At 37.5% G+C, this 15812-nt stretch overlaps 2 protein-coding genes across 5 annotated transcripts in view; one reads left to right on the top strand and one right to left on the bottom strand.

Moving 5' to 3' along the window:
• Positions 1 to 2189, top strand: part of FBXL2 (F-box and leucine rich repeat protein 2) — a 55187-nt gene extending 52998 nt beyond the window's left edge. For both annotated transcript variants that reach the window (XM_072853733.1, XM_072853734.1), the window contains one exon: positions 269 to 2189. In XM_072853733.1, the coding sequence (XP_072709834.1) occupies positions 269 to 376 (108 nt within the window). In that variant the 3' untranslated portion in view covers positions 377 to 2189. The remainder of the gene's footprint in view (positions 1 to 268) is intronic.
• Positions 2190 to 2468: 279 nt separating this feature from the next.
• UBP1 (upstream binding protein 1) overlaps positions 2469 to 15812 on the bottom strand; it is a 42703-nt gene continuing 29359 nt past the window's right edge. The window contains exons 9-16 of one of the 3 annotated variants that reach the window (XM_072853731.1): positions 13703 to 13806; positions 12215 to 12269; positions 11939 to 12029; positions 8902 to 8992; positions 8096 to 8205; positions 6499 to 6641; positions 5871 to 5922; positions 2469 to 4324 (exon numbers count right to left, since the gene is read on the bottom strand). In XM_072853731.1, coding sequence (XP_072709832.1) covers positions 4287 to 4324; positions 5871 to 5922; positions 6499 to 6641; positions 8096 to 8205; positions 8902 to 8992; positions 11939 to 12029; positions 12215 to 12269; positions 13703 to 13806 — 684 coding nt within the window. In that variant the 3' untranslated portion in view covers positions 2469 to 4286. Of the gene's footprint in view, positions 4325 to 5870; positions 5923 to 6498; positions 6642 to 8095; positions 8206 to 8901; positions 8993 to 11938; positions 12033 to 12214; positions 12270 to 13702; positions 13807 to 15812 lie in introns of all 3 variants that reach the window. The other 2 variants (XM_072853730.1, XM_072853732.1) reach the window with 2 other exon arrangements.

Genomic DNA, 15812 nt, shown 5'->3' with positions numbered 1-15812 from the left:
TGGGCTGATCAGTGCTTTATTGGGAAGTAAGTGGGAACCCTGAGCAGGTGAGTGCCTAGACATTAGCATGCCTTAGCTGGATGGGACAAGAGAATTACGTGTCGGGAGAAGACAGCTTGGATATTATCAATCAAGTGTATAGATGCTTTCTTTTCAGCTAACCAACCTTAATGAGAGCTGACTTGTTGGCAGTAGTTGAGGTGTACTGCTTCTTTTTACTAGTTATGTTTATTTCTCTCCCGTTATAATGCAGACTTTTCATCCACAGGCTCATCTACCTCACGTGAAAGTTCATGCTTACTTTGCTCCAGTAACTCCCCCTCCTTCGGTAGGAGGGGGCGGACAGCGCCTCTGCAGATGCTGTATTATTCTTTGACAGTAAGTGCAACCACACAGAAAAGGTAGTGGTGGTTGTTGTTGAAGAACAGAATGGGACTGCAAGTCAGTGGAAGGAGTCGGTTTCCTGACAGTCCTCATGGTGGTGTTTGGTCATCCCATTTTGTGACAAGAAAAGCATTTTTTTTTCCAGGTAAAAATCTTAACGTAATGTGCAGCTGTGGATTAAGTTGGTGATGCTTCGGTTTGTATTAGTAACTCCTTCCTTCTGTTGGCGTGAGAACTGAAGTACTGTGTAAAATGTGGGGGCATTTCAGCATAGCAGCTACTCGGTGAAAGTTCACTAAACTTGGGAGTTAATTTGCATTTGTAAGCACTATTCAGTGTGAAATTCTAACGTAACATGGGGCTCAAGTCCGTCACACCAAGGAACTGAACCTGCTGTTCTGTAATATACATGACAGATTAAATATCAGGTTTAAGGACAAATCAGCTTTAGCAGAAGTCGACCAAAAAATGCAAGGTAATCATGAGCTCTTACAGCAAAACAGCTTGTACTTTTTCATGATTCAGCTTCCTATTTAATTACATAACAGGACATAATTAATAGGTAATGTCAAAAGGTAAGATAGTACCTCAAGATAACTATAGAAATAGAAATACTTTTCAAGTTTTTGAACTTGGTTCAGTCGAACTATGTGTTAGTACAAAGCTTGCCCGTCACTGAAGCACGTTTTATGCCCAATGCCATCGGCCTTTAACAGGGGTAAGAAATCCACTGTGGTAGAGCTTGTGCACTCTACTGCAACTGGCTGCCACACTCATACATGGTGCTTACTGTAACGCCACTCCTGTGTGTCCTCAGTTACCTCCTCAGTTCGTAAGGAAAGGATGCAGTGGTTCTAGGAAGAGGGGTGTATTATTCATGCTTTTCTACAGATGAAGAATGGAAACCAGGTTCAGTTACAGGAACTGTGATGGAGCGAGGAATTCAATTCAAGCTGTTTGTCCCACCCGTTTTAGGCACAGAGCAAGCAGATGGACAAATAAAGCTGTAGGCAGGAGTTGAACCAAACCAAACCTGTGGTTTTCAAAGGTGTAGAAAGCCAAACTCTTCACATTTGGGTTATTTAAGAAGCTGTCAACTTCTGAATGATAATAATAATAAAATCTATGTATTAACTCTTAAGGCCATGCTTTCATCCTTAGTTTTTCAGTGCTAGAGGGTTAGATAAATAAACTTTTTTATATTAAGCAACTTAATTATCTGAGATAAACTACTCAACAGTTCAGAAAGCTTTTTTGTGTAAGATTGATTGTGCGTGTGTGTATGTTTTAAGAGTTCAGGGCCTGTGTGTTTACTGGAAATTAATAGAAATACTGGCTTAAAAAGCAGTTGGAGAAGCTACTACTGGATAGTACTGCAATTTCCCCCAAAAAATTTTACACTACTTTTTAAAAGGAGTGAGTGTGAGCATTAAGAGACTTTTATGGACAACAGCAGCTGTGTTGTGTTCATGCTTCACACATTCGCAGATGATGGGGATGGTAAATTAAGATCTCAGCTTAGAGGATAAATGGATTTCTTTACTACTACAAAATAAGCCAGTCAGGGCTTGTTTTGCATAGTAGGGGAGGAGTGTTGTTACAGTCATACTTAGAGTTCTATTAAGATGCTGCTGTAATGGAGAGTTTTAAGCAGATTTTATTCTCAACTGTACCAGGGAAGTCATTGGTACCAGTATGTCAAGATGTATTGCCTTTTGTTGGCTCATTTTTTTCTAAGAACATAATGAACCTTGTAAGTCTACTGCATTAAAGATGTACAAAAACAAATGGAACCTACTCTGATATAGGACACTTAAATAAACAATCAGCTGATGTCAAATTTGAATTTGTTTCAGTTATTTCAAATTTAACTAAGTTTTCTATTGGAAGCAGGAGATCTGTGTGCGTGTGTGTTGGGTGCAGGATACAGAGCTGGTTTGCCCCCATTTACCCTTACCCACCATTATTGCTAGGGTAGGTCTTGCAGTTGATCTAAATCTTAACAACAGAAGTTATCTCTAACATGTGTGTGGGGGGGAAGTAAACAAAAAGAAAGCACATTTACAAAATTATTGAAAAACATTTATTATACTTAAATTGAAATGTGTACATCTTATTAAAAAACAAAAGCAATTTGCTGGTGCCATAATTTAATTCCAATTTCAAGTGAGCTGGACAAACTACTGTACAACTTTCAATATTCTTTAAAATTAGATATTTGGATACTTTCCAATCAAGGATTTTTCCACTTTTATAAAACATTTGGATTTCAGTACGGTGTGAGCTGAAAAGACACAAGTGTCAGTTCAAGAAAATACGAGGACCAAACAATACCCAAAGATGAACAACTTATAGGCAGAAATGTTTACGTACATAAAATTTTACTTTCAGTGCAGAAAAATAAAAATAGGAAAGAAACTCTAGCTTTGATGAATTTAAATTTTTAAAATGCTACAGCTTTAAGAAGCTTTTCTGCTAAGCACTTGAGCCAGTTATGAAAGAGGGAATGAAAAAAATCAAAGTTGCTTTTTTACATGCTGTAGTAGTTGTTTACATTGAACACTGCAGCATAAAAAGCAAACTATTCCCAAGCTTTTAAGCCGGAGAGCAAGGCGGAACTTTTCAAAGGCACAAAACGACAGCTCTGAAACTGTCACTTAATACCTTTTGAAATATTCCCCTCTAAGTACCTACCCAGGTGAAACTTAATGTTAACATAGGAAACGCTGTGCCATGTCTTTACAAGAAAGAGCCAAAATATTGAAAAAGCACACTGCCTGTTTCAAAGAAAAGTAAATATTTGGTCATGTGGAAGAGGCACTGTCACAGCTGTACAGTATGGATCAGAGGGCGAAGAAAGGTCAACAGAAAAAAGGTAAGAAAGATACATGTCCCTAATAGCAACTGCAGCAAGGCATTTACCTGCTGGTAAGGAGACTAAAATGGTGTATATTTAGTGTTTCTTAAGCAATTTATTTGATGTTGCTGAAAGCTATGACAGCCCTGCGGTGCCAGTGGGTCATCTTCCCTCATCAGCATAATTCCACTAAGTCATAAAAATCCACCTCTCATTGCTAGTATTTTTAAACCCACAATTTTACAAGCAAAGAATTAAACTGCAGCAGTGCTCCGCAGAGAACCTAGGAAACTAAACATAAAGGATGCATAGGCAAATCTTTTCCATTAAATTTGTTAAAGCAAAACACAATTACTTGGTACCCCATAGGATTTATATTAATCCCTCCAATAAGGTACTATTGATAATGCAGTTTGCTGCATGCATATATTGCATCTGTCTAGGGCTTCTTAAAAGCCCTGTTCTGGCATTTACACTTCTTACATACACTCTTATACACAATTTACACGGGAAGCTGTTTTGACAGCTTTACTCTCAAAGATCCAACAACCTGATCACTATCAGCTTAACTACTCATCTCCACACAGATTAATATGTGCTCTGCTAACATCAAAAAATAAAACCAGCATAAGGTACAAGCAAGTAATAGACAAACTGGCACAGAAAGGTAAATGCCCCAAAAGGAGTTTACATTCATCTCCAACTGGATACAGATACTAGAAAAGCAACAGTGCTTCGCTTCTAGAAACTGTATCTACTGGCCACAATTTGCCTTATTTCGGTAAAGGGCAAGCACCTTTGCTTACATTGTCTTCCATGCCTGTACGTAAGCTGTCATGGCATTATACCTCTCATGAGGACACTTAGCTATGGCAGTGATAAGAAAGTTCACCTATCAAACAGCTCATTAGAAAGGTCATTTTGTGTTTTCAATATGAAACATCTTATACGGTGAAGTTAGATCCTAAGGTTTTTGGATGATCTTCATAATCTTTAGGCAGGACTTCATTCTGCGTTGGAGTATCAGTCTAGCAGTTGTGTGACATCACTTCAAAATTATGTGGAAGCCTTCACCATTTTCAGCTGAAAAAGAAATAAGTGTCAGTCTTTCATAAATAGAACCATAAATATACCAGCCAGCGCACCAAAACATCAAGGTATGGATTTGGTTTTTACTGTGTAGAAGTTGCTACTGTGAAATGCTAAACTTGAAACGTGAAATATCAGTAACCTGCTATTCAGACTAAAGGCTTGAAGAATAACTTTTTAAAATCTCTTTGGTTGGCAGTGATTTCTGAACTCTTCCTACTACGCATTAAACCCACCTCATTTGACCGTGACAGTTAATATCATAGAAGAAAGTTAACTTCTGCAAGACCAATATAAATCCTTAGTGTATGTTTTTAATCATCTATTTTGTGATGCTCAGCCTTAAACTAGAAAGCCAAATGGAAACAGTGTTAAAAAAACCCCACCCTGTGGATTTTATGCTTAGAAGCTAGCAGTACCACCAAAAGGCTTAACAACTGAGACAAACACGTCTCTAACAATCACTAACCATGTGAATAGATTTTATACTACACAGAACAATTAGCTTCAGGTTAGCATACTGATAAAGTGAAGCAGACTTTAAAAATACAGCTCATCTACAGCAAAAAACAGCTTTTAAAAATTTCCTAATTATGCTGAACAAAAATGTTTTAACAATTTGTAACTGCATCTTCAAAGTGGGGACAGTGTCTGTAGGTAAAATTTGCACAGAGTCAAACTTGTCCACTGATTATAGCAATCTCCTGGCACCTTCCACCAGAAATAAACTGGATTCCTAAGGAAGTGTGGGATTCATCTGAAACACCTAGTGTTTAAAAGGGAGACTCACAACACATATTGAGGAAACCTGAACAACAATGTTTGTGGACTAAGGTTGGCTGCATCCCAGCTAACTGCATGTATACAATTAAATTTATTCCACCCATTTGACAGCACGGGGAGGGGGAAGTTTGTTCTATGAATGTTCCTGTTCAAGTCTACTAGTCGATGCTAAACAACGGCATTACAAGAGTTTTTGATAGGCAGAGGAAACGCACTGTAGCCTTCCCAGCAAAATGGCCACATCCCATCTACAGCAACAACCTCCTGAAGATGATTATTTACTAGCAATGAAAGAACAGAATTTTATACTCAGTTCTGCCAACTATCAGGACTCAGTTAACATTCGGTTTCTGAACTTCAGAGGTACTACTGCCAGGATTATTTTTTTTTTCCCTCCATTATTTTGAAACATCACCATTCTCAACAATTATTAACAGCAAGCACCATTTAGTGATGGTTGACTGAATTTTAAATGAGGTTTGTTACCAACTGCTGCGCTGGCTCTGAACTGAAAGCTTGGAGAAAAGACTGAGGTGCTAGGCAGAGGTTGAAAGGTCTGGCTAAGAGAGGCAAAACTCACAGATATTTTCTGCCACTACTGTATGCAGATTTTTTTTTTTTTTTTTAAGTCAGCCTTCACTAGATCTGCCGTTACTCTTTGCTTGGGGAAGTTTTACTAGAATAGTATTCTGCTTTAAAGAAGGCTCCTTGGTAGAATAAATAATTATGTTTTAGACTGTCAGAAAAGACACTGTACCTTTTATTGTGGTGAATAAGAAACAACTCTCATCTTGAAAGTTTTGAACCATCTACAAAAAAAAAAGTTTTGAGTATGACCAATGCAAAAAATAAATACATCAGGTATTAAACACAGTCTTTTATAAGCAATTGTGTATTTTTGGTTTTATTCAGCAAGTCACAAGCATATACTAAATTAAATTAAAATACATTACTGTCAAAATACTGCTTGTTAATCATGTGACAACCAGCTGGGAGCTTATTACTGTTGGATGTTTTTTTTTTAAAACTCTAAATATGTGTAGCAGATGCTTGAATAAGCCGAGTTCAACAGTATTTAAATGCTCCCTACCTTTGGGCATGCTCAAAATAAATACATACTAGGTAATTACTGCAGCATCTCAGAACTATATAGACCAGTTGCCTTTCTCATCTCATAATTTGAGTTTATTCAGGTAGAGGAAGAGTGACATTTAAAGGATCCTTCTGCCCATTTTAATGTAAAAGAAAAAATACTCTAAAGGTCAGAAAATACTAGCCTGCATTATCAAACAGAAAAAACAGTAATGAAGAAGCAAGCATAAGAAAATCCTCCATTCTATTTAATTAATAAATAAAATTTGTCAAGAAAATAAAATTTCCATTACCTGATCACTAACAAGAATGTGGATACCTGTGGGACCCTGTCTGTAAACCTGGTTGATCTGATGCAAAGGAATATTAAATGCCAAAGCAAGCTTGCGTGTGACTTCTGAGGCTGCCATTTCTTCTAAGTAGATTGCATGATAAACTACAAGAAAAAAAAATTATTTAAACAAGCACGGTTTAAATAATTTGATAGTAAGTAACTACATGAAAGGAATCTGAATTTGTTTATAACCCCCACTTTAAAAAATTTTAAAAGCTAGAAACCTTTACTTTACTCTCCCCCTGTTCTCACTAAGAAGCATGAGCTGCCATGACTTTTCTTTCAAGGTAAAGTCATAAGCACACCTCTCTGGCAAGGGGGAGGCTTCTATTTGCTCTGATACTGCAAGCAACTTCCACATTTTTTCCTGTATCCTGCACAAAAAGGCACAGTCATGTCAGACAGACTTAAATGGATCTTTAGAGAGTCACCTAAAGATGACTTTGGAAATACTTTTGGACCGTCTCAAAAGAACCAGGTAATATGTCTGACTTATACTACTACACTGTTGCTTTAAATAGGGATGTAGATTTTTTTTTTTTTTTTTTTTAAAGAAAGCCTTTTTGAACTGTCTGAATAAATTTTCCACATATCATCTCAGAGCTGAAGGGTGGTGGTGGGGAAATACAACACCAGAAACAAACAGAACAGTAAGACAAAGTAGCTATTCAGTTTGATGCTGCATTTACAGCTCTTTAACTTTAATAGTGCTAGAAGCCCTTGGCAGCTCCATGTTTGCACATTCTTCTGTACCAAACCAAAGACTGAAGATATCTAGAGGGAAAATATATATCTGACAGAGACAGTATCCTATTTACAGATCCTCCTCCACCTCAATTCTTGCATGGAAAATACACAACTACTATTACAGCAGCAGCCTATACAGACTTCAGTTGGTTGGGGAGGGAGATGTCTTCACTCAAAGCCAAGAGCAAGAAAAGAATAATTTCAAATAGCTCCATTCTCTTAATTGTAAGATTGGCACGAATTTACAATTAAATATTAAGTTCCTGTCTGTGTGGAAATGACAGCTACTCTCAGAAAAATAATACTAAAATCATGAGCCCGTACACTGCTTGGCTGTCTTTCCTTGTCCAAGCTCTACCAGTTTTACTTCAGTTCCACAGAAAATGACAGCAAAACCTAACTGAAAATGGGAAAGAATCTAAGTGATTCTTTTGGTTTGTGATTCTAAGTGGTTTATTTGCATGTAGCTTTTACATGCACCTACATTTATTTGGTTAATACCTTGGCTGTAACAACATAGCACAGCTAATTTGAGAGATCCTTAATTAATTACCATGTAACTACAGTTAGTTTTATCAATGGACTGAAAAAAAAAAAATCAATTATTTAACCTTGAGAGGTTTTAAGGTTCTGTTCATCCCGTGCAGTGTTAAAACAGCAATGTTGTTCTGAATACAACTTCCGATGGTTTCTCTGTATGCCAGAAACAGAAATTCAGCCTCTTCACTATTCTTTTTTCCTTCCCATCTATCTTTAGACTTTTTAAGACACAGAAATGGGTATGCTAAGAGACCCGCTATGTGCCATACCGTATATTGCACCATTGCTGCTATCACCATTGCCTGCATCTTGTCTTTCCAGTTGTATGCTCCTTAATGGCTCCTGACAAACATAGATTGTTAAACGGGGCCTAACAGACCTGCAATTCAAACAAATCATGTATCAGAGAAAAGGTTACTTGCCCTAGAAATACGGAAACTGATATGCCACAAATGTAGGTTTGTCGTGCCTAATAGTATACTTGAAATGTTTTATTTCACTGACCAAAAAAAAAAAAAGGCAAAAAACCGGTAAGTGGTCTCTCAGATGCTACTGCATTTTAACAAAATTTCAATCAATTCCGAGTTCATCAAGACGCTGCTTGTTGGAATCCTGGAACGTAACTACTGAGTAACAATGACAATTCCTACAAAGGTCAATGGTAACAAATACACATTTCAGTCAGAATCAGATGCATCAGCTGGGATGCTGTCTGTGTTAGCACACAACACTTGTAACCTCAAAAGGCCTCAGGTTGTTCTTAGCTCCCCCGAATGTTTTTGTGTCTTGGCAACAAATCCATCTGTTTTCAAGGAATCGGCAGTGCCCAACTGCACTGGTACCAGTCCTACAGCCTGCCTTTGAACTTGTCAGTGCCTGCATCTCATCTGCGGTCTGCCCTGAAGGCGTACACAAGAGGCTCTTTTTAAACATACTGCTGCCAACTCCTGAGACAGCTCACACAGGCATAGAGGCCCATCCTGACACTGACTTCCCAGATATCCCAATTCTAAGGATGCGGGATTCTAATAAATGACAGAACAAAACCCGCTCAACCTCACATTCAACATATTACCTGGATTTCAGTGCATTATATAGCCGAATTCCATCGGCTGGACCACAGATTTGTACCAGATCTTCTCTTGTCAGCTTTAATAAATCAGCACCTAGAGAAACACATGATTGTATGAAGTTTATTTTAGAACATCTATACTTTTTAAAATAAATTGTATGTTCATTTAAACCAAGAATAACAAACTCCACCATTATAAAAACAGAATCCTGCAAACACTAACAAGCAAGTAAAATTTAGAATAGGCACTAGCTAGCACTACGAAAAAATAACTGATTTTCCAAAGGTGGTTAGTTTCACTTGATGGTGTTCACATCTTCAAAAAAGTACAAAGTCTGCAAGGCTCACAATTTTGTAGAGACAGATGATTGTTCTATATCCAGACAATGGCTTAAATGACTAAAAGTTTTAACTGACACCCAGGTTAACGTATTTTAGACACATGGAAAATACAGAGCAAAGATATTTGATGGTTTCTCACATGCAGTAACACTCAATGAATCACCCCAAACATTCAACTAATACATCATATCCTCTATGCACTCAAGTTATTACAACGCACTCATTTACAGAAGATGCTGCTAAAGACTGGCATAACTAAATCAGTGTGGTCAAATCAGTAAATCAGCAGCGTATGATTTACAGCAGGTGAATCCAGATTATGGAATACTTCCATCCAACAGCAGGGGTTTTTTTAAACGAACCTGGGAATAAGTGATCTGTGAGAACGACTGCTTCCCAGAACATTTACTTTAGAAAAAGAAGCTTCAATAAAAGATACTAAGCACATCTAAACACAAAATGGAAGGAAGGGTCCTTCTTAGAAGCAGCACAGGTGTCAACAAAGAAAACAACAGTGTGAAAAATCAGTCACTGTAATAGATGAGTGGGAGGCCAGGAAAAAAACCCATAGTCTTTACTCGTGAAAATACTCCACAGACTTCCTGCTTCCTAGGAATGCATAGGTAAAAGCCAGCAAAAATAATTTGTCATCATAGCCCTTAAGTACTATAATAAAAAAAACCCCACCACACCTGAAGACATATAATAAAAGCTACACTACACCTCTTGCTTCAAAGAAAATCTATCAGCCAGCTATATTTGACTTCTATAAACATATAAAGATAATAATGAAAAAGAAGAACTGCTTTAAAAGTTTTCCAAGAGTCTTCGTCAGAAATTTGGTACTGAAGTTTACTGCGAAAGCTTAGCAATCATAATACAAGAAGCACAGATCAAAAACCAACCAACAGCAGAAGAATAAACGGTCAATTTCCAACACTACAAGGGTTGACTATAAAATATTGTGCTTTTCTATTAGGTCTAGGGTATTTAAAATAAAATCATCGTGTCACTGATTAACTAAGGAGCCTTAGTGTGTCAGTCTTGATGAGCTGGCAGATGCTGTTGGTTCCAGGAAAGCTTGTGGCAGTACTGCCCCCACTGACGTACAAGAACAGGCTGCTTTGCTAGAAGGTGTACTGAGCCACACCGAGGAGGGAAACGCAGGACAGCACCAATTTATTGCTGAGATTGCTAGTAGTGCCAAGCAGTTCTTACACATTATATATGTTATTTTGGGTTTTTTTCTCAAAGGAACCGTGTTCTTATGTGCCAAAAGCTGCAGTTTTTCCAGAGGCCTCACTACCATCTCAAGGTCTGGTCAATTTTTATTTGGAGAAGTCATACTGCCTGTGCATAGGAAAACATTGTGGACCCCGGAGGTCTCAAAATTTTAGTTACTTTTATTATATTACTATATTATTATTAGCGGTAGTTTACAAAATTTTAGTTATTGCTGCCCATATTGATGTCACCGGAACTATACGTAAATAATTTTTATCAACCCCATGTTTCCATACTGTTTGCTGAGGAAGGCACTGCAAAATACTGGCTCATTCATTAGGGAGATTGCAGAACTTCCTTTCTCAGTGTTGGATGACACCTTCACAGCTTGTTCAGAAAGGCTAAATGTGAGCTTATTTCTCAGAATTTGTATATCCTAGCAGAGAACAGTATGAATTTTAGGCAGAAAACATTAGGCAGCAGCAAGCAAAATTAATTAGCTACAGAAAAGACAAAACTTCGAGTCTTACAGATTTCAAGAATACCACGTTAGAGAATTTGTACTTTTGGTCGTGACTGAACATGGTCTCGACCAGGGAAGGTGCCTGGTACAAAGGGAATTCTGGCAGAAGCATGAGCTAAGCGAGGAGGCAGAGAGCAGGAGTTATTCATCAGATTCTCCCCATCAGGTGTCACCGAAGAAAACTGAGAAGGAATTTTACTCCTGGTGTGTAGTGTGTCATCCCACGCTTTGCACAATTACATGGAGGATTAAAGAAGCAAACAGCAAAACATATCCCCAGATAGTGCATCTATTGCTATTTCTGGCTTCCATACATATAGTGGAAACTCACCGACACACATTTAAGGAAGAGCAATCAAACATTCTGCTAAAAAAAAAAAAAAAAAAAAGGACAAATACATGTAGGTAAAGGAATTCTCCTGTTGCATGGCATTGAAGCAGAGTTTGATACAAAAACGAATTTGCCATTTCTGTGAATAAGACTATTCACAGCTTCAGAGTTCAGAGGGATGAAAGCTTCATATACTACAATTAAATCTAACTCCTAAGAAAAGATCTAACACAGGGCAGATGTTAGCAATTTCTTGCACTTTCTTTGAGATCATTGCGTACTGGCCGCCATTAGGAAACAGCATAGCCAAATAGATGGCCTGCTGCTCTGACTGACCAAATTCATTTATTCTTCTCAAAGGACTATCAAGGTTAAAATGATTTTGTGAACTATTGTCAGGGAAAAAGAACCTAGCTTCACTTTTAGGTGTTAGGGTGAATCTGTGCAAAACGCAACTAGAAAAAACCATGCCTTTCAATGCAAATTGAACATTTAATAAGCAAATGAGTAAATTACAATAAATATTGATGCCATGTTGTTTTTAGAGAATTATTTTCCCACACAAAACTTGCTCATTAACACAAAGAAAGACTATAAATAAAAAAGTAAACTATAGATACCTGAGAAATTTGAAAAAAGCCTTGTATAGGTAGAGAACCTATGCTTGAGCAACCATTGCTGAGTTTCCTGGATTGTGGCTGAAGGATGAAGCTGCTGTAAGAAACAAGATTGGATATGATAATTTGGATATTAAAAAAACCTACAAAATCATTAAAAAACCTCCCTCAGTTAAATAATTCCTCAGTACCTATTAAAATCAAGGTACATATAAATCAAATGTTCTGACACAAATATACAAATATAGCCATGATCAATACCAGAAAGCAAACACTCACATCTCCAGACCCTTGAGAGGTTCCATCTCCTTGATGATTTGGGGAGGAAGAATTGCTACAGAGGGGGAGGGGGTGGGGAGATGAAAAAAAAAAGAATTACTAGAATTTTATTAAGCAAAATACTTAAGCATTGCTGAAAAATAACTTGAAATTCCCGAAAAAATAAATATCACCGTTGAAAGACTAACTTAAGTGTCACTCTGGGCAGCATTTAATTTAACTCAGAGAAGGATCATCACACTTCAGTATGAAAGCCATCTGGTTCCTATTTGGTATATTCTTTATCAACTGGAGAAGCAGCTGTACCAACACTCACGGAAAGTTATACGGTCACTTATCTGTCTTAAAGGGTGACTGAGGAAGAGGTACTAAATGTGCTGGTTTTGGCTGGGATAGAGTTAATTTTCTGTATAGTGGCTAGTATGGGGCTATGTTTTGGATTTGTGCTGAAAACAGTGTTGATAACACAGGGAGGTTTTAGCTGTTGCTAAGTAGTGCTTAAACTAAATCAAGGACTTTTCAGCTTCCCATTCTCTGCCAGGTGCACAAGAAGCTGGAAGGGGACACGGCCCGAATAGCTGACCCCAACTGACCAAAGGGATATTCCACACCATATGATGTTGTGCTCAGCATATAAAGCTGGGGGAAGAAGGAAGGGGGGGACATTCAGAGTGATGGCATTTGTCTTCCCAGGTAACCATTACGTGTGATGGAGCCCTGCTTTCCTGGAGATGGCTGAACACCTGCCTGCCCACGGGAAGTAGAGAATTAATTCCTTGCTTTGTTTTGCTTTGCTTGCGTGCATGGCTTTTGCTTTACCTATTAAACTGTCTTTATCTCAACCCATGAGTTTTCTCACTTTTACCCTTCCGATTCTCTCCCCCATCCCACCGGGGGGGAGTGAGCGAGTGGCTGTGTGGGGCTTAGTTGCCAGCTGGGGTTAAACCATGACAGTAAAATACAAGGCAGATAAAACAGACAATACCACTGTAAATCATTCCTTGATCACCCAAGTTTAATTAACATAGTTTAATTAGTGCCTCAATACAAAATGTTTTTACCAATACAATTTCTGTTGAAAAGCTTGTAAAGATTATTGCTGGGTTTTTTTCTTGCAAATTATATTAACTGTGTATGAGGGGAACAAAGACGGTTCTTACTGAAAAAAGCTAAATAGTTTCCATAGACAAGGACTAAATTAGAGTAGTTAAAAGGTAAAGTATTCGCTACATGGCAAAGGACAAGAAGAAAAGTTTCCAGCAATGTATAGTGAGAAAGAAAAATGTTGAAGCAGAAGTCATTACGTTATAACTGAATCACATGATGCAAGTGTCAAACTCTAAAATAAATACATATGTCAAAACAATCTCTAATTTCCCAGTGGAACCAGAAAACAGTTGTGAGCTCCTAGATTTACTCAGAAAACGCTTTTGAATAAGCCTGATTTTAAAATGTTATCTTTAATTAGGATACAGAAAAGAAACCTACCTGTCTGGGACACTGTAGGTATTATGCTGAGCAGAGGTAAAAGCTGGAGCAGGAGTAGGACTGTTGTTTACAAATGTTGTAGGAGTATCAGGCCATGGTGAGCACTGAAGATAAAGAATTAAAACTTAAGTTTCTCTTGACAATACATTTTTTACTCTGATGCACAGTTCTTTCATTTAAAGACAGGGTTTTTTCCACAAAGAATTTTGATTTGTAATTCCAAATAAAGATTCCCTCCATCCCATACATTACATGCAGATACTCCAGGTAAAAACCAGTTTTCTTTTATCTTGTTCTTTCAAGAAGACTCCTATTTATACTGTCTTCTGTTAACAAAGTGAAGGTATTAGTGGTGGAACTGACAGAAGACCTGTACAGATTACTCAGTTTAAAACAAACCAACCAACCAACTCTAAGCCATCTGCTAAAAAAACTTCTTTCATCCTACAAGGGATGAAGGGGCTGTTTAAACTTCACGTATCATGACTTGACAATAGGTGTTCAGCAATAGTAAGTAAAACTATGCAGCTACATTTCACGTTGTGGATAAATTTAATTTATGCATAAACTTATAAATTTAAAACTATGAAACTACATTTCACCTTGTGGTATCTGCCCTGACAGCAATTAAATACAAATGGAACTTTCAGTAGAAATTTTGTGAATTGAAATTTTTATTAATCTACTGTAGGACTAAAATGATGCTTACATGTACTGCTTTCTCTAACCTGCTTGGTAAACTGGAATTTTTATACACAAATTTAAGTACGTGATGAGCCAGCTGTCCAATTTAGTCAGTCTTTTTTGGATATTTTTTAAACCACCATGATAAAAGCCCTTCAAAATGAGACTAGCTTTTAGTGTTTCCAATACCATTGCAAATTCAGTATTTTATAGAAAAATAAAAAACAAACAGATTTTGGTATGTTCAAAGACAAACAGACAGGATTAAAACAAAGCAAATTAAAACAATCAAGTAAGCTAAGACCATGCCTGTTAAAACAACAAAGATTTCTGATATACTTATCATGCACCAGCTAAATACCCTGTAAGGAAATTTCCAGAGTTATATCATAGCCTTGCGGGGGGGGGGGGGGGGGGGACGACGACACACAAGTATGACCTAGTATTAATGGAAACATGTTTCAACAATTTTGTGTTGAAAGACCCTTTCACTATCTGGGGGAAACAGTAAATGAGCGCAATACCAGCTGCAATCTTCTGTAAAACAGTTAACGACATTTCTGTGCTGGACTCCAGTCTCCACTCGTCAGAGTAAGACTGCAAGTTCCCCAGCATGGTGCATACAATTTAAAAAAATTAATCTTGCATACGAGTAGCTTAAAAATTAGGCAATTCTTCATCTATCCGAGATCTGATTCTAATCAGTATTTTTGCTAGCCGCTGTGTACATTACATAGTTGATTACATAGTCAAAGCCACCCTTTAGACTACAAACAGTGCCATTCACACAAAACATGCTCTTCTATGACCTTCTAGTGTTACCCACTCTTCCTCCTATTCTGTACATTCCCACCTGTTGTTTTGTTGTTGTTCCCATCTCATCTCTCTTCTCAAGCTCATTTTAATGTTAATCTCAAAGATGCTATATTACAACAGGTAGTTAAAATAGGCCTTCATTCCCTAATTATGTGGTCCAAAGCCATAATTTTAAAAAAAAAAAAAAAAGCTCCACATAATAATGTTAGCTTTGTTCTTCTGAAATATTTTGTAAGTGCAATTAATTTTCTTTAATTTTCTGACATTCTCTCCCTAAATGTTAATGCAAGATGTTTATCTGGACACACAGATGCAAGCTGTACATCCTTAGCCAATATTCCATTACAAGATTCTGTTCAACGTGTATTTAAATTCAGGGGCAGGGAAGAATGCACTGGTGTCAGGGATCAGCTTTTGAGCCATTCCCAAGGCATGTGCTGCAAATATTTGAAATATTTAGAAAAAGAAAATCTCAACCCAAAGCAAGTAGCCTTCCTTCTCCAATAAACACACTTTCTGACCTTGTCCCCTCTTCCAGCAAAAACATCACTAACTATCCACTGAGACTGAATCAGTTGGTTAACAAAAAAAACCAAAAAACCCCAAACCA

This window comes from Ciconia boyciana, chromosome 2 (genome assembly GCF_034638445.1).
Source record: "Ciconia boyciana chromosome 2, ASM3463844v1, whole genome shotgun sequence".
Classification (NCBI taxonomy): domain Eukaryota; kingdom Metazoa; phylum Chordata; class Aves; order Ciconiiformes; family Ciconiidae; genus Ciconia; species Ciconia boyciana.
Note: the sequence above shows the minus strand (reverse complement) of the source record. Positions and strands in the feature narration are given on the sequence as shown.